Below are 18,129 nucleotides of genomic sequence, written 5' to 3' on the forward strand. Positions count from 1 at the left end.
TTTCTCTCCTGGGAAAAAGCGCTCCAATTACCTGCATCGCCAAGTGCTCCAGTTCGCCAGCCAGTACGACAATATCCGTGTCACCCCCTGGCGGATGGCCACCATCTGGGGAGGAGCCAGCCTCCTGTCCACATACCTACAGAGCATGCGGGACCTCCTGGAGATGACCGACTGGCCCTGGGACTTCTTCATCAACCTCAGTGCAGCTGACTACCCCATCAGGTAAGGTGGCCTGCAGCCCCAGCGGCCTGCAGCCCCAGCCGCCTGCACTGAGATCCCGCTCCCTCTCACCTTTCCTCATCTTGGCAGGGAAACAAGAGGCAGCGGCAGTTTGCTTCCTGTCCAGAGAAGCATTTCTTATCCATGATGGAAATGCTTCTGTCTTCATAAATCCAAGTTGGACCTGAGAATCATTTATGCATTCATGCATTCATTCATTCACTCATTCAACAGGTATTTTTTGAGTACATGGTTTTTCCTGCTCTGTTTGAGGAAACACTAAAGGGTCCATCACCCCTCCCCACACGGAGCTTCCATCCAAGTTAGAGAGATAAATAAAAAAGTTAGACAAATGGTACATGGGAAAAACAAAGCAGAGAGAGAATACAGGGGAGAGTTATAATTTTAACCAACAGGACGAGGACCGTCCTTCCCGAGAAGAATGGCAGAAGAAGGGGGAGTGAGTCACTCAGCAGGGAAAGTGGTCCAGGAAGAGGGAACAGCAGGTGCTGAGCCCTGAGGTGGGAACACATCTGGTATGTTGAAGGAACAACGGGGCCCAGTGTGGCTGGAACAGAGTAAGTGAGGCATAGGGTAGTAAGAGACAGAAGACCAGAGAAAACATTGGACCAAGATCATAGAGATTCTAGAATTTGGCTTTTACTCAAGTAAGATGGGAACTGCCAGTGTGTTTTGAGCAGAGGAAGACAAGGTGTGACTTCAGAGTGGAGGAAGGGAAGTTGGTTTTGACATTTGAGGACCAGGGATGTTTGGGCTTTTTCTTTTCTTTTTCTTTTCCTTTTCCTTGTTTTGAATCCTATCAAATTAAAAATGGATTGATTGCCTGCATTTTTAAATTGGGAGATTTCTCATGAAAGTACAGATTTTGAGCCTCCCTCAAAGTTCTGCCCACCCTGGGCCTGCAGCCTGCATGGCCACAATTATGTGGAGCTGACAGAGCCGCCCGTAGCCCCGAGGTGATGGCACTGCCACAAGGAGAGTCTCTCTGCACAGACATTGATCTGCTCTGAAAGGTAGACCATAAGCAAAGAAAACCCCTCCAGAGACAAAAAGGCAAGAAAATGAACTATATGTCCTATCAAGATGGCAGGCAGCTCTTTGCTCAACTGTGACTTCCACCCTGATTTACTGAGAAAGCTGAAAAACAGAAGCAAGTGAACAGGGAGAGGGGACAACATGTGTGAAGGAGAGAGTCTTCCTTCCTCTGATGCCATGAGAGCACTGGGGACAGCATTCCCAGAAAGGCTAGCTGAAGGAATCTGAAAATACACACACTGCCCTGGCTAGTGTGGCTCAGTTCATTGGAGTGTTGTCCTGTGCACTGGAAGGTCGCGGGTTCAAGTCCCAGTCGGGGCACACACAGTAGGCTACCAGTTGATCGATGTTTCTCTTTCTCTCTCTCTCCCTCTCCCCTCCTGGCCTTCCTTCCTCTCTCTCTGAAATCAATGGATATATCCTTGGGTATGGATTAAACACACACACACACACACACACACACACACACACACACACTTTTATCAGGGCAATTTTCAAACATGCACAAGAGTCCCAAGACTAAAACGCATCACCCAGTTTCAGCTATATCAGTTCTTAGCCTGGTTGCGTTTGCACTCTTGCCCTCTTCCCCCACCCCAGCGAAGCATTTCCACAACATCATAAAACTGTATCTGTAAATATTTCAGTATACGTCTCTCTTTGAACATAACATCAATATGATTATCACATCTAAAATATTAACAGTCATTCCTAATGTCATCAAATATTGAAGCCACATATTCTCAGGAGTTTGGCTTTGGAGTCAGGATCCAAATAAGATACAGGCATGGAGGGAAGGCCTCTATTTAAAGCTAGAAACGGCTTGTCTCCTTCACAGTGTGGTTTATGGTGCACTCCTTTCAGTCCTGGGCTTGGTGGCACCCGATTGTCTGCCAGGAGACCCTGGACTCTGGGGGGCGTCTGCGGAAGGCACTATCTTTGCTCAGTTCAGGCAGAGTATACCTGGCACTCTGAAACTGATAAAAATAATGGGGATTAGAAAGGTACCTATTTTCTTTTGTTTGTAGGTTAGCATGGATAAAAAAAAAGGGGGTGATTTTGAAACATCACTGGCAGATTTTTGTTTAATTACTTAGTTTTTCATTCAAACATTCATTCCACAAAGATTTATTAAGCAGCTAGTGTGCTAGGCACTATTTGGGCATTTAGGGAACAAAAGCCACACAGTCCCTACCTGGTGGTACCCTAGTTGGGAAGGTGGAACTGGATAATCGGGTAAGAGAGGCATCATGCAAGGTGTGAGAGGGCTATAAAGAAAGGAAGATGGTCTGAGTGCAAGAGGGGCAAAATTGGGAGGTCAAAGGGCCTCTGAATATGCAATTTTGCATTGAGACCTGAGGATAAGAAGGGATTGGCAAGGAAATGAAAAGGAGGAGGTCATTCTAGACTAGGATTTCTATTGACATAATGGGCTGGATCATTCTGTGCCATGGGGGCTGGCCTGGGCACTGTAGGATGTTTAGCAGTGTCCCTGGCCAATACCCACCAGATCCCAGAAGTGCTCCCCACCCCCAGTCACTGTGACAACCACAAATATCTCTAGTTGTTGTTTTCCCCAAGGGCAAAATCACCCCCAGCTGAAAATCTCTCCAGTTCCTGAGAGAAAGAACAGCCTGGACAAGACTTGAGTCAGAGATGAACTAGTTGCATTTGTGAAATTTAAACATGAATAGAGTGCAATAAAGGAATGAGGAGAGGTGAGTTTACAGAGGGACAGGGCAAGGGTCAGTTAGAACATTCTCCCTCCATCTTCCAAGGAAGGGCTGAGTTCAGAAATATCCTAAAATGCTGAGTGTAGCAGTTAATGTGGAAGGTACCTCCTTCAACCTTCGAAGCAAACCTCTATTATTGAAGGGCATGCTGAGGCCCAAGATCATATAAAGAGTACATGGTAGTGTGGGGATTACAACCAGTTCTATCTGGTTCTAAGGTTGGTATTCTTTCTGCTTGAAGTTGACCCCTTGGGGGAGTCAGCTGGTCAAGAGCAGTGGGATGGCCACAGGGTGACTAGAGAGCACAGCCACTCCTCAGACTCCTGGCTGGGCAGAGTAGTGATTGCGCCACTTGGCAGCAGGAAATCTCATCAGAAAAGTCACCTATTATCCCTGAGTCTGACTCGCTAGGATCAAGTTCCCATGCTCTTTCCTCCAGACCTCCAGTGGGAGCCCCAGAGGTTATTTCAGCCTAGGGCAGGTGGCAGAGCTTGTCCAGAGACCTCCTGAGGCCAGGTAGCTGGGCCCAGGCCTGTGGCCCTTCACAGGAGACTCACCTCAGGTCTCGAGGCTGCCCTCTAGGGGCCCTGGGTTGATTTGCAAGTTGAAGCTGTAACCAGGGCCACTTAACCAAGTGCACTCTGCAGGAATATCAGAAATTCTAGCACTTCAGCATCCAAAAGGATAAGGGCTCCAACTCTCAGCAGATGGCTAGGGTCTGAGTCTGAGTTCTGCCACTTTACTAGCAGAACTAGAACCGTCATCAAGTAAATCCAATCTTTGTGAAATCAGGTTGTAATAATGCAACCTGGCAGAGTATTGACCACTTAGAAATGCTCAGTAAATGTCAACAGTTAATTCATTCCCTTGTGTATAAGGCTGAGCCTCATATCTCTGAAGGACCCAGAATTCCTTTCTCAGACCATGTGCCCCACCTATTTGGGGGTTCAAAGAAGAGATTCATCCCATTTCTAGCCTTTTTAGCTTAATCCTCCAGGTCTCCGCATCTCTACAAGTCTGCCTTTCTCTGCTCTCATTTCCTTGCCCACCCCCAGGTTCTTCTGCCCACTGTGCTTTGCCAGCCTGCTGGCCAGAGGCACTTCATGCATCAAGCACTGCTGGTTCCTCTTGCTGTTGTTTTCGTGAAGTCGCCCCACACAAAAACATATGAATTTTGCAGATGAATGGTTTTATCCTGGGCAACTCTGATAGGCTTTCACTTCCCATCTGCCACTCCATCTGTAGCTTCCAAAACCACGACTTCTTCCATCCCAGGAACAGTGAGCAAACTTAGGAGCCTTGTGCAAAGAATGGGAGTGCCCAAAAAGAAGCTTCTGAGACACTCTGAAAACTTGAGAGATAGCCAAGGGCAGAGCCCATCCAGCGTGGCTACCCTGAGCTGTTTGTGATTTGATATCACCTCCCTGTGTCTGCTGCCCAGCTCTGCCTGGGGAACCAGACTCTTCCCCCTTTAGGCAGTAAAGACTTGCTGGTCTGTACTGGCCACTAGCCTTGTGTGGACCCCAGGCACAGCCTGGTTGCAGATTCTGTGCCACCACCAACTGTCCATGTGACTTGGCACAAGCTGCTTTAGCTTTCTGCGTCTTTGTCTACCTGAAAAATGGACACGATCTTAGTACCTATTTTGTAGGGCCATTAGGAGGATTAAAGGAAATATTGCATGCCAAGAGCTTAACACGGTGCCTGACACATAGAAAGTGCTCAGTAAATACAGGCTGTTATTGTTGTAGTGATGGAATAGTGTGGGCACCACATGCTGGGCTTAATTGTCAACTGAATTGCTTTCCTATTTTCCATTACTCGTGATAAGACTAGTAAAATATTTCTTGAACTCACATCTCTTTAAAAAGTGGGAAATGCAAAGTTAGATTGTAAAGGCTGATGTTTCAAGGAAAAATCGGACAGAACCAACTCATGTGAGCTTACAGATCATTGCTGTATTTGGAATATGCAAGCTAAGTGTGGTTCAAGAGTCCAAGTCCTCCGGTGTCGACCTGAGTGCCGGGCCCGTGCAGGCTCTGCTTGGAGCTGGTGATGCGTCCAATGCATGGATAAAAATGGGTGTTTTCAAACACTGAGACCCTGGGAGATTTTGAATCATCAAAGGACATGCTGGTTTTATTCAATATATTCTACTTTCTAAGGCAGGAAATTGCACTAGCCTATGTTAGTTAGATGGGCCACAGGGAGGGATGAAACCAAAAGTGGTCTGCCAGTGGTAACAGGCCCCCCACACTGTCTGTCCTTCACCAGGCCCCATGTCTTAGGGCAAAGGGAAGAGGGCTCTGTGTCCTCAGCCTCTCCAGGGCTCCTCTGTTGTCTGTGGTGTGCGTGTGCATGTGCATGCACATGCGTGTGAATATGGCAGGGGAAATACTATTGACATTTTTCAGCTAAACCCAGGCTCTACTAATTCTACCTCTTGGGGATCCGTGGCAACAAGGTCTAACCCAGCTGGGCCTGCCCTGTGGGCATTTACGTTACACTTGACTGGAGACCTAAACTGCTGCCCTAGGTACCACCAGGGACCCAGGTGGGGTGCACGTGAGCCATTCTGTGGTGCCTCAGCAGGAAACACCCACTCATAACAACAGGAGTCGGGCTCCACTGCAGTATCCCAGACTACGTCTGCGGGGGCCTGCTCAAGGGAGGCTCACATCCAGATCCAGCTGTGTTTGCTGTGTGTCTACTATGTGTCAGACCTGCTGCAGGGGCCTTTAACACGTATTTTGTCTCAAATTTCATCTCCCAAAACAAAACTTCTACTGTGTAAGAAAGATTAAAGAGGTTAGTATTGGAACAGAACTTCTAGAAAACTTTGCAAGAAAGTCAGACCCTTGGTAATCTTTAGCACAGATGCTAGTCACCCTGGGATTTGAAATGAGATTAACCAGTGTGGATGCTCAGACATCAGTGTCTCCCCTACTTTGCACTCCTTTAGTTGGCTCAGTGATTCTTGAGTGGGTCAAGGAAGTCCTTTGTTAATACCAAACTATAGCAAATGCATACACAGCATTTGGCAAATCCCTGGCACTTTTCTAAGTTCTTTACATAGTCCTGACAGAAACTCTGTGAAGTGCACTTTTGGTATCCCTATTTTTCAGAAGAGAAACTAAGGCACAAAGATGTTAAGAAACTTGACAACAGGATATAGCCAGTGACAGAACCAGGATCTTTTTTTTTTTAATTGAGGTAGAATTCACTTAACATAAAAGTAATCCCGTGGCCTTCAGTACATGCACAATGGTGTGCGGGCTTCCCCTCTATCTGGCTCCAAATCACTTCCACCACCCCCGCTGGAAACCCAGTACCTATTATCAGTTACTCACCATTCACCTTCCCCACCAGCCCCTGTCAACCACTAATCTGTCTCTTTGCATTTGCTTATTTTTGATATTTCATATGAATGGAATCATACAATATGTGACATTTTGTGACAGGCTTCTTTCACTTAGCATGATGTTTTCACGGTTTATTCATGTTGTAGTATGTATCAGTACTTCATTTTTCTTCATGGCTGAATACTATTCCACTGTGTAGATATATCACAATTTGTTTAGCCTTTCGTAAGCTAAAAGAACTGGGGTTCCTAAGAGCTCCCCACAAACCCTGCCTCTTGGCTAGCTTGGATTGTGCCTTATGTCCTGAATCAAGGACCTCATCTGGTTTCAGAAGATGTAACTGCATCCCATGTGATTCTGCACAACACTGATGCTTGGGAACTCTCACACCTGAGCTCCTATGATGCCGGGGCCAGGGTTGGGGTGCTGATCTGACACTCCCAGAAGAGGCCTGGTGATGTTTCCCATTCAGCCTCATCCTCCTCTACCTAGTTCTGGCCATTATTCCAGTTGCCTAAGACAGTTGGGGTTGACGATGTAAAGATGCAGGATAAGGCTGAGGTGTAAGCCTCCCTTTTCCCCTTCTTCCTTCTTTCACCATCCAAGCAACCTGGGGGTGACTTGGGAAGTAAAGAGCTCAGGCCACCCAGTGGGGCCAGCTAAAGATAGTTCTCTACCACCACAGATGAGTCCAGGAGATCTAGCTCCTTCTAACTTCATTCATTCACTCAACATATATTTATTGGGAACCTACTATGTGCCAAACACTGTTCTAGGCACTGGGTATTCAACAGTGAGGGAAAGCACAGTCAGTCCTTGCCCTTCTCACGATGGTCAAGGTACAGACTCAGGCCAGACAGCTGGGTTCAAATCCCAGTTCTTCTGTGTACTAGCTGTATAAACTTGGACTTGAGAAAAATCACTTAATGTCTTGGTGCCTCAGTTTCCTTATCTGTAAAATGGGGGTAATAGCACCACCATGTGGTTGCTTAGAGGGTTAAGTGAGTTAATGCATGGAAAATGCATAGCTCTCTGTAAGCACTGTCTGTGGGACAGCCATTGTAATTAATGGGAGGGGCACTGACATTAATCAGAATGGTCACAGGAGTGGACATGTTACAAAGTGAGGCCAGTGGTCTAAAGGAAAGGAAGGAGGGATCTGAGAGCACTTTGCAAGTGAAGCTCACGTGGACTGGGTGGGAGGGGTGGGTGGCGCCGGATGGCCTCCAGGCAGTATGTGACCTGAGATGTGTAAGATGGCTAGGAGTTCACCAGTGGGTGTGAGAGTCCCAGGAAAGTATCCCAGGAAAGGGGGTGGCATGAGCAGGGGCCTCTGGTAGGTCAGTCCCTGGCATATATGAGGAGCTGAGAAAAGGCTAAAGTGGCTGAAACTCAAAGACCAAGGGGTTGCCTGACTACCAGTGAGGTAGGTTGAGGCCAGACCCTTCGGGGACTTTAGATTATCTGTTGGGTGGTTGAATCCATAGCCCATGAGCAGTGTGGTTTTAACAAGGAACAATCATTTTTGCTGTATGGAGGGGACACATTGGCTACCGTGGGAGAACAGTGGGAGGATTCTTCAGTGGGGAGGCCGGTAAGGAAGGAAGTAGTTGCTTCTGCTGACCCCAGAACTATATCCAGAGAGTCCCCACTCCTCTTCAAACCTCCTGGCAGAGGCAGGTGTCCCAGAAGCCACCACGAGCTTCTTGAGTCCAAGCAGATGTTTAGCCTTTCAGTCAAAGAGAGCCAGGCAGCCGCCTTCTGTCTGGGACCAGGACCCCACACCTGCATGAAACAGCCTCGCTTAGGAGGCTCAAAGAGCAGGGCTGGTTCAGAGAACCCAGAGAACCAAGGACGCCCAGTGGCCTGTGGCAAGAGTTTAGGGAACAGGTCTGGAGAGCGCTGAGCAGGGAGGCAGGAGGGGACAGTCTGGGGTTAGGGGAGCATGTGGTTCAGACCCTTCTTTGTTCTTTTGTTTTTAATTGTGATAAATATACATAACTTAAAATTTACCAACTTAACTATTTTAAGCGTACAGTAATGCTAAGGACCTTTGCACTGTTGTGTGACCAGTCGCCAGGACTCTTCTCATCTTGTAAAACTGAAACTCTACCATTAAACAGCTCCCCACTCTCTCCCCCCAGCCCCTGGCCACCACCGTTCTACTCTCCGTTTCTATGAGTGTGACTACTCTCGGCAACTCGTGTAAGTGGAAGCATACAGGATTTGTCCTTTTGTGACTGGCTTATTTCACCTAGCATGATGTCTTCCACGTGTAGAATGCCAGAATTTCCTTTCCTGCTAAGTCCGAATAACATTCCATTGTATGCATATACCACGTTTGCCTCTCCCTTTGCCCATAAATAGTGGACACTTGGGTTGCTTCCACCTCTTGGCGATTGTGGATAATGCCGCTGTGAACATGTGTGTGCAGATACCTCCTTGCGTCTCTGCTCCCATTCTTTTGGGTATGCCCCCAGGAGTAGAATTGCTGGATCATATGGTCATTCTATTTTTTTTTTTATTTGGTGGACTTTCCGTACTGTTTTCCAAAGGAGCTGCACCACTTTACATCCCCACTAGCAGTGCTCAGGGTTCCAACTTGTGCACATCCTTGCCAACACTTGTTATTTTTACCTGCTGTTGACGGTAGCCATCCCAATGGGTGTGAGGTGTTTCTTATTCCTTTTAATGAGCATAAACTCCTGAAACAAAGGGCCCTGGGACCCTTAGAAGCTTCAAATGAGTGATCTCTATCTCAGCAGAACCATTAGGTTAGCTACAGGGAAGTGTCTCCTCAGAGGATCACGGCTCTCCCATGGTTCCTCTAAAACATCTTCCCAACTCACATCAGCCCCCTTCTCATTTCCCGCCCTTCACTCAATAGCACCTTCTGTTCACCTGTTCACCAGCACCTGGGAACCTGTGTGCCCCCTACCTGGCCACCCCATCAGGGCCTGCCTACTCTAATTCTAACCCTGGCATCTTTCTTACATACATCACCCCCCGACATGACCCCCCTCCATCTCAACCCAAGTCAGACCCTCATCACTTCACACTGGGGCCTTCAGAGCCCTCCCAGGAGGATATAAGCTGAGCCAAACTCTGAAAACAGGCTAGAGCTTCTCCATGGCCATTTGGAAAAGCACCGGCCCCCAGCTCCTTCCAGCAGCAGCTTGCAGCATGTCATCATTTACTGAAGCAAATGTGCAGTTCACTCATCGAGCCCTTCTTGAGCACAGCTGAGTGCCTGGCACTGGTCTAGGTACTGGGAGATGGAGCGGGGGAAGGTCCTGCTCCTTCACTGAGGAAGCTTGCAGTCTACGGGAGAAATGGAGATCATATTAGTATAATCATGCCAGGGTGCCACAGTGGAGAATGAGAAGGGGTCTCACTCTGAGGAGCATGGTCAGGGGAGGTAAGGTGCCTTTAAAGAGTGATGTTTAAGCCAAGACCTGAAATGGGGCCCATTATGAATAAAAGATGGGTAGAGGCACCAGGAAAAGGGGAGCGATATGTGCGAGGTCCCTGAGGCAGGGAAGAGCCCAGCACACTCCAGGAACTAAAGAGACAGGAGGTAGGTGGAGGAGAACAATGGAGGTAACGAGTGAGGGAGGATAAACTTGGAGGACACAGGGGACTTATCCGTCCTGTGACTCATCTTTCTGCCATGTGTCTCTTCTCTCAGTGCCCTTAGCCTCTGTCTTAGTTTCCTGTGGCTGCAGTAAAAAATCATCACTGGCTTAAAACAACAGAAGTGTATTCTCTTACAGTTCTGAAGCTGAGGTCTGGAATCAAGGTGTCAGCAGGGCCGTACTCCCTCTGCAGGCTCTAGGGAAGAGTCCTTTCTTGCTTCCTCCTAGTTCCTGGTGGTTGCTGTCAGTCGCTGGTGTTCGTTGACTTGTAGATGCATCACTTCCATTTCTGCCTCCCTCTCCCTTTGGCCTTTCTTAGATGTCTGCCTATCTTCACGTGACCTTATAGGAACACCAGTCATTGCATTTGGGGCCTACCCTAATCCAGCACGACCCCGTCTTAACTAATTGCATCTACAAAAGTCCTATTTCCAAATAATGTCACCTTCTGAGGTTCCAGGTGGATGTGAGTTGGGGAGGGGGGATACCCTTCAACCCAGTGCAGCTGCCCCATGGGAGTGCAGTGCTGTCCCAGGTCTCCAGCAGCGTCTGGAGTGGGCATTGCGAAGCGCCCACTCTGAAGGCAGTTCTCGCGCAGACACCCTCCTCTCGCCTCGTGTCGGGATGGAGCTGCATTCTCCCGTCCCTTCATTCCCTAGTTGTTTCCTCAGCACCTACCAATTGCAGGTCTCTGGAGGGAGAACCCGCGGCCTGGCAGACGGGGTCCCTGGCACAGAGAGCACGGCATCCTGCAACATCCTTCTTGGCAGGAGAATGTCAGGGCTCTGCTTGATTCTTGGAAGTTTTCTTTAAAGTCCCTTTAAAATATCAGATCCACTGCACACCAGTTGGATATAAAGTTCTCGTGGGAGGCAAGAATCTATATATATATTTAAAGCTCTCCAGGCGATTGGAATACAGTCAGGGTTGAAAACCACTGGCCTGGGGCAGACATAGACATTTGTCACTTTAATGACAGTAATAAATAGCAAGGTAAATGCTATGATGAAAAATGTGTTATTAGCCTCAATACTTCATGGGAAGCCATAGCTGGGGTCCCAATACCCAGATCTTTCGTTGTGACCCTCTTCCTCGTTGGCCACATTCTCAGCATCTTGGGCTGTCCAGAGATGCATACCCTCTTTCCTGACACCCCAAAATCTTGGTGTGATACCGTCTGAGGAAAGCTTCACCCAGACAATGTTCGAGTCAGAAAGGGTGTGTCTGCTCAGGCTGTTGTTCGAGGAACTGGAAGGAAGAAAACAAACCAGTAATTATGCCGTTAACGATTTTGTTTGCATCTTAAAGTAAAATAATCATTTCCGCAGCCCTGTTATTTTTCAGCCTGATGGTGCACACTCCTGCCTTTACAGAAACGCACTCTGCTCCCTTCTCCCCAGCTGCTCTGGGTCTCCTGAGCTGTTTTAGGTTGGGCAGCTCTTCAGGCTTCCTGGTGGTGAGGACTGACCCACAGTGTTCCGCAGACAAACGGAGTGAGCCCTGTACACTTAAAACACTGTCTTGCCTAATGTAGGTAAGGAAGGACATGTCTGGAAGGATGGGGGAGTTCATGTCACCAGTGCAAAAGGTGACAGGACAAAAGACAGGAATGATGAGACTGTTTCACCCATGAGATGCCACTGTTCGGCTTAAATACATCACAGCCATGCTGTCTTTTTATTGTCGTTGTTATTCTTTAATTACTGAAAAATAATTTAAAGTTCTAGGAAAAAGAATTGAATGCTTTCTCTTAAGGCATATGTCCGTCCTTTGGCCAGCAGAGAGTAGAGCGTGTTGGTCGTTCAATCGTTTGTTCATTCAGCACATTTGAGAACCTGCCAGAGGCCGGGTGATGTGCTAGACCAGAGCTGCCCAACAGAACCTACAGGAATGTTCTAAAATTCAGTGCAGTAGCCGCCAGCACCATGTGGCTGTCGAGAGCTGGAAATGTGTTTTGTGGCACAGACGAACTACATTTTAATTCAATTTGATTTTAATTTAAACATAAACAAATAACACATGGAGCGGCGCGGGCCTTGATGCTCGAGATGGAGTAGTGAGCAAAACGCATTAAAAACTCCAGCCCTTGTGAACCTTGTGTTTGTGTCATGTGGCAGGAATGTTTCCACTAGAGAGAATCAAACTGCTGCTAAGATAGTGACAGAGGGTGGATACCCCCGGCTCAGAAACAAATGGGGTCTCCATCCTCTGCCAGTTTGATGGTCTCACCAGACCCCAGACTGACCATGCACTCGCTATTTTAGGTATTTTCTTCCTAACTCCTCCCTCCCCAGACCTCACAGTTCCCCTTTGTCTCAGCAGCCGCTAGCTCCTTGTCTGTGGAGGGAACACTCCCAGCCCTGGGCATCATCCCACCCAGTGCACTGGGTGTGTTTGCTTCTCAGGAAAGCACAGCCTTCATTTGTGTGGCCCGTCCACTACTGGCCAAGGTCACAGCAGTGTGCATCCTGGGAATCTGAATGTGAGCCCCGGGTGGCTTGCAGCATGGGTGATTGGGCTGTAGAGTGGGTGGGTGTGGAGTCTGTCATTGTTTCCCCACCTGCCCCGACCCCTCACATCTTACTGCAGGTAAAGACTATTCTCAGGGCAATCTGGAAGGACCCCGTGTTTTTAAAGGTGAAGTGGGACAAGAGAGGGATGTTTCTGCCCTTTTGTATTGATAATAGCAGAAACCTGGGTAGGCATGGGGCCCAAGGGACAGGGTTAAGGTCCAGTCATGGGGTGGATAGACAGAAACTATGGATTTTTAAATTGTTGTTATTTATTTCCTCCCTCCACCTTGTCGCCACCCTGAGTCATGGTCCAGCATGGAGGGTAGTGGACTCTCAGAGCAGATGCCTGGGGAAGCCCTTCAAGATCTGCTACGCTCCAGGCGCTGATAATACCAGCTAGTATTTTGTGAGTACCCACCATGTGTAGAATGCTGGCCAAGTGATTTCCATGTGTCACCAAATGTCACGAATGTCACCAAAGGATGACATTTGCTGTATCCCACTTTACAGATGAAGAAACTAAGGCTGAGAGAAGTAAAGGAATTTGCCCAGTGTCTCACAGCTGGCAGGGATCAGAGCCAGGATTCAAATCTTTGATGAAAACTTTTTTCATCACTGGGGAAAAAAAAAAAAGACCTGAGTTCTTCACCAACAGGTCATATTGCACCCACTGGGCAGCTCTTCCATTCATTCTTCTCCCGTCTAAATCCTCGTTCTCTTTATCTGAATGAGAATACAAGAGCCAGAAATGACCATAACCAGAGTGCACATCAGAACCTCAATCCAGGGTCATCAGCACTCAGCCACCTGCTAGGCTGCCATATCTTTCTGCTTCAGTCCTCACAGTGTCCCCAGGAGTGGTGTGGAGACTGGCACTGAGATTCAGCAGGTTTAAATGGCTCGGCCAAGGACAGAGAGCTTGGTAGGACCAAGCCAGGATGGGAACACAGGCTCAGCTGACTCCCAAGTGCAGCGTGACTTCTGCTCCACCCAGCTACCTCACTTGCCAGCGTGTTGGCCAGCGTGTTGCATAAGCAGTTGACCCCAGGGCAGGGGGAAACCAGTCACACAAGAGCACAAACCCCACCACGTGGCCTCCATAGCCTGTGTGGCCCCAACACGAGATGGGCTTTCTCGCTGGCTGGTGAGCGATCAGGGCTTTACCAATTGTGTTTGCTCTAAGTGCGGACGGAGGAACCAGCTGTCTACATTAGCTGGAATAGCCCTGGCTTTCAGATTCCTTGGTAATACTATTCCCTCCAGACCCTTCCCTTGCTGTCTAACTGTGGTGCCGATGGAATTCTCACTCATTTAAATGTTAGTCTCAAGCAAGCATAATTAGGAAGAAATGGCTGCTGTCCCCCTAAGTGTGCACAGTTGTTCCACAGCAAAACCTAAACGAAGCTGGCACTTTCTACACCATCACTCACTCTATGACGGCACACAAAAGGCCGTGGGGTGTCACCTGACCTGCACTTGAACCCTGTCTCCATCCCCTACTAGCTGTATGATCTCAAGACAAGTGAGTCCAGGCTTTCTGAGTCTTGGTTTTCTCACCCGTAAGAGGGAGATGATAACGTTACCTGCCAGGGAGCCATGCAAGCAGCAGTAGCCAGGTGGGAACCCAATCTCTGCCATATGTCCAGCTCTGTGAGCTAATAAACAGCCAGCTTAGAGCACAGTGACTCAGGTCTGGCACCTATGTGCGACCTCCTGTTCATCCCTCCTGCCATCTAGACGTTAAGACCAGGAGTTGAGCCTTGCCGATGGGCAGAGAGAAGAAAGAAATGGCCAAGGAGACCTTCGCTTACTGCATCTACCCAGTTGCATGAACCAAAGAGACAGAAGGGAAAAATGTGGCTGGTCCTGGCCCCAAGGAGGCAGGCATAGCCCAGGTTTAAGGCAAGAAGCATGAGAAAAAGAATCAAGGAGGGGACCTTTACCAGACACTAACCCAGCCCACTAATAACCATGCCCCGGAAAACTCTTGGCGCCAAGTCGTCATACATCACTTCCTCCTCCCCTTGGATAAACCTAGGAAGCATACTGGCAGAGGACGGCCTGACATGGGAAGCCAGGCCGGAGCCCCCTTCCTACAGTGCTCTCCTCATCAAGTCGCTATAAAGATGAGACATACTGAAACACGGCCTAATCCAGAGCTGGACATTTAGTATAAGCACTCATGAAATGGTTCTCTTATTGTTGTTATGACAACTAAAGGTCCTGGGTTATTACTTACAGACAAAAACATCATCTGGCCTTCTGTGTGGCCACTTTCTTTATCCTTTCCTTCTTCCTATAGTTTATATCTCTATACCCTTGTATTAATTTGGAAATGCAAGGAGATGGGGGGAGGGGAGAGAGAGAGAGAATGAACACCTTTGAGGAAATTTAACTGTGTGGAATCAAGAGGTTGTTGCCTTGAATTGAGCCCAGTGTGTACCCACGTGTAGTTGAGCTGCCCCAGTCCCTATCTCCCCTCCCCATTGAAGGCTGCTAGAAGAGAGCCTTGGTGTTGGTCAGCCTTCTTGGCCACAATGGGCCGAAGCAACACTGTCCTTCACACATCCACTTACTCTTGTCAATGAGACCATAATCTCCCTGAAGTTTCAACTTGGAAACTTCCTCCAAAGTTCTACCTGTAGATCTCCTCATCAACCTTACCACCCCATCCCCAGGCTCAAGGAGCAGGCCTCTGGCCAGCCTAGTAGCCACTTCAAGACCTCCAAGCAGTGTTAGAACATGGCTTGGACATCTGGATGGGTTGGCAAACTCTGGCCTTGACCCACAGCCCATAACACCACTTAATCGGAAAGTGGAGAACGGCAAAGAAGAAGCCATTTGGTGACACCAGCAGTTTTCCCAGGGTGAGGGAAAAGTGGCTCCCCCATCATGACTCCTTCCCATGTGGAAGAAGAATGGAAATCGTGCCTCCAGAGCTGCCACCTGTCTCCTGTGCCCTTTCCTCCTCCAGAGAAGGATTCTCCTTGGTGCGATTTAATTGTGTTCATCAGTCAACATTACTTGGCAAACACAGCCAGGGGCACAAACATTGCCACCCCTTTTTTCAGTGTAATTGCACTCTTTGGAATGCTGGAATGTAGTTTAAGGCCAAGCACTTTTTGATTACAGAGTCAATCTTTGTTTAAAAGTTTGCCACCCTGGGGAAGTTTCTAACAGGTTACTTTAAACAATGCTATCTCTGGACACACACAGCTAAATGGTCCCATTAATCCAAATGGCTTTGCCAGAATGCAGTGAAACCATTCAGCAACAGGAAAGTATCAAAAAAAAAGTCTTCACTGAGAGCATGGCAGCACTGCCCACTGGGGTGCTTTGTCATGAATTCATCTACCAGGACATTCCCCTACCCCAAGTGTCCCCACCTCTATTCATGCAGCCCTGAGGGTGTGCTCAGTGCTGTGCTAAGTGCTTCCATGGTCTCATTTAATTTCTCAGCCACGTGGTGAGAGGGGACTTTCATCATCCCCAATTTAGACAGAAGGAACATGAGGAACTTGCCCAAAGTTGCTCACCTACTGAAAGGTAGAACTCAGACTTAAACCCACCCATGTCCTTAACCACAAGCCAGCCTTCCCAAGTCTGGTCTATGGGCCACTTGCAGTGTGCAAGGTGATTTAAAGTGGTACGCCGACAAGCTTTTGAAAATGAATATTTATCTATATTAACACATAACTAAAAACTTACCCCAGGTTTATGAAGCTGAAGTTTTCCTTAAAGAATAGTTGATCTAAATGTTAACAAAGCAATAATACAAATGGTTTGTGGATCTTTAGTCACTCAGAAAATATTCATTGAGTGCCTACCATGCGCCAGGCACTTTTCTGGATGCTGGGATACAATAGCAAAGAAAGCATTTTACTGTTGAGGGAAAGGGACATTAGATAAGTGAGGGGATAATATATCAGTGGAAATGTGTCCTAGGAAAAATATGGCATGGAAGAAGGAGGGTGGACCAGGAAGACTTTGGAAAAAAGTTAGGAGAAGGTGTATAAATGGCCAAGAAGAGAGAAACATTATAACGACAGGGGTCAGCAAACATTTTTATAAAGGATCAGATAGTAAGTATTTTAGGTTTTGTGAGGACTAGGCAGCCCTAGACAGTATGTACCTGAATGGACATGACTGCTCCTATAAAACTTTTACTTCCAAAAACAAGTGATGGGTTGTAGTTTGCAGGGTGCTGCACTAGACCATTCTGCCAGATCTCCCACATTTCACATAATGGCCTTGCTCAGAACACACAAATTCAGTTTCTGCAAATTCAGTTCCTGATCCACCCACCCATCTTCCCACACATGGCCTTTCCTTCATCATCTCTCATGATTCTGTCAACACAGGTGCCAGCTTCCGATGCTCCAATGTTCAGATGTCAGGACCCTGGATAGAGAAAGAGTGGTAGAGATTCCCAAGGCTTTCTGGTCAACCGTCCCTGGACCTTGGCCTGAACTGTCCCCTACCCCAGGGTATCTGAACTAGACATAAAATAACCATGTCCTTTTCCTTTATTTTCCCCCAGCCTGCATGGCTTACCAGTCCTGAACTTGAACCAGAAAGCAGCACCTGAAATATGGCTCACCCATCAATGTTGCCTGACCAGGGCCAGCCAAGAGGAAGCAGGCAGTTTATTCAGAGTGTCCCTCCTGACGGTAGCCCTATCCAGCCCCCTGTAGTGTCAGCCAGAGAAGACTATATGTTTTTACCACCAACCTTCTCTACATAAACCCGTCAGAAATACCTGGTTCTCAGCACTGTAATTCACCCCGTGCCACCTTCCTCAGTCTGAATCAGAAAGGTTAATGACGCTGAATCCTGAGACTCATTGATTTCAGCACTTGCCCCAGCTTCCTGCTGCCCTGGAGAGCACAAGACTCGTTTACCTTTCCTTGGCTGACCAGGCAAGTTGCTGACTAACACCTTAATGCCAACTAATTCCCAAAGATTTCCCAGAATGACTGGGCATGTGTTCCTGTTGTGCTTTCTGGAAATCTGGTTGATCCTGTGTGTCTGGTTTCCCACCATCTTTCTGCCTAGATGCTAGATGTGCCCAGGCTCCCCTCCTGTAAGTTGTCTCATGAGTCTGCCTCAGGTTGCAATGTCAGCTGGGGAAGACAGAGAAATTTTTAGTCCAGGTGATGACCATGGTGCCTCTAGTACATTCTAATGAAATAGCTTTAGGACCTCACTAGTGATTAATCCATTCAGTCAATCAACACATGCTTATTGGAAACCTACTATGTGCCAGATCTCTGCTAGAATCTGGGGTTACAGCCACGAAAAGGATAGCTAACATCCCTGATCTCACAGATTGGGCCATTAAGTGATTACGTCTTTGACATTGTTAAGAATGAAGTCTATTTGCATATTATATAGGAAACAGACAGGCATATAACCTCTTCTCTTCAAGGGAGTCAAAGAAAGCTTCCCTGGAGAAGTGCCTTTGAGCCAAAAGTTGAAGGAAGAGGAGGAATTAACTGAAAAAAATGGGGGACAAGTGTTCCAGTCAGAGGGAGCTGCATGTGCAAAGGCCCTGAGACATGAGGGAACATGGCTCATGCAGCAAATCAAGAGAGCCTTATGTGGACAAGAT

At 47.8% G+C, this 18,129-nt stretch overlaps 1 protein-coding gene across 1 annotated transcript in view; it reads left to right on the top strand.

The window, feature by feature from the left end:
- Positions 1-18,129, top strand: part of XYLT1 (xylosyltransferase 1) — a 302,709-nt gene that overhangs the window by 217,900 nt on the left and 66,680 nt on the right. Inside the window, exon 5 of the mRNA XM_053929510.1 lies at positions 20-222. Within this exon, the coding sequence (XP_053785485.1) occupies positions 20-222 (203 nt within the window). The remainder of the gene's footprint in view (positions 1-19; positions 223-18,129) is intronic.

This window comes from Desmodus rotundus, chromosome 1, assembly GCF_022682495.2.
Source record: "Desmodus rotundus isolate HL8 chromosome 1, HLdesRot8A.1, whole genome shotgun sequence".
NCBI classification, from domain to species: domain Eukaryota; kingdom Metazoa; phylum Chordata; class Mammalia; order Chiroptera; family Phyllostomidae; genus Desmodus; species Desmodus rotundus.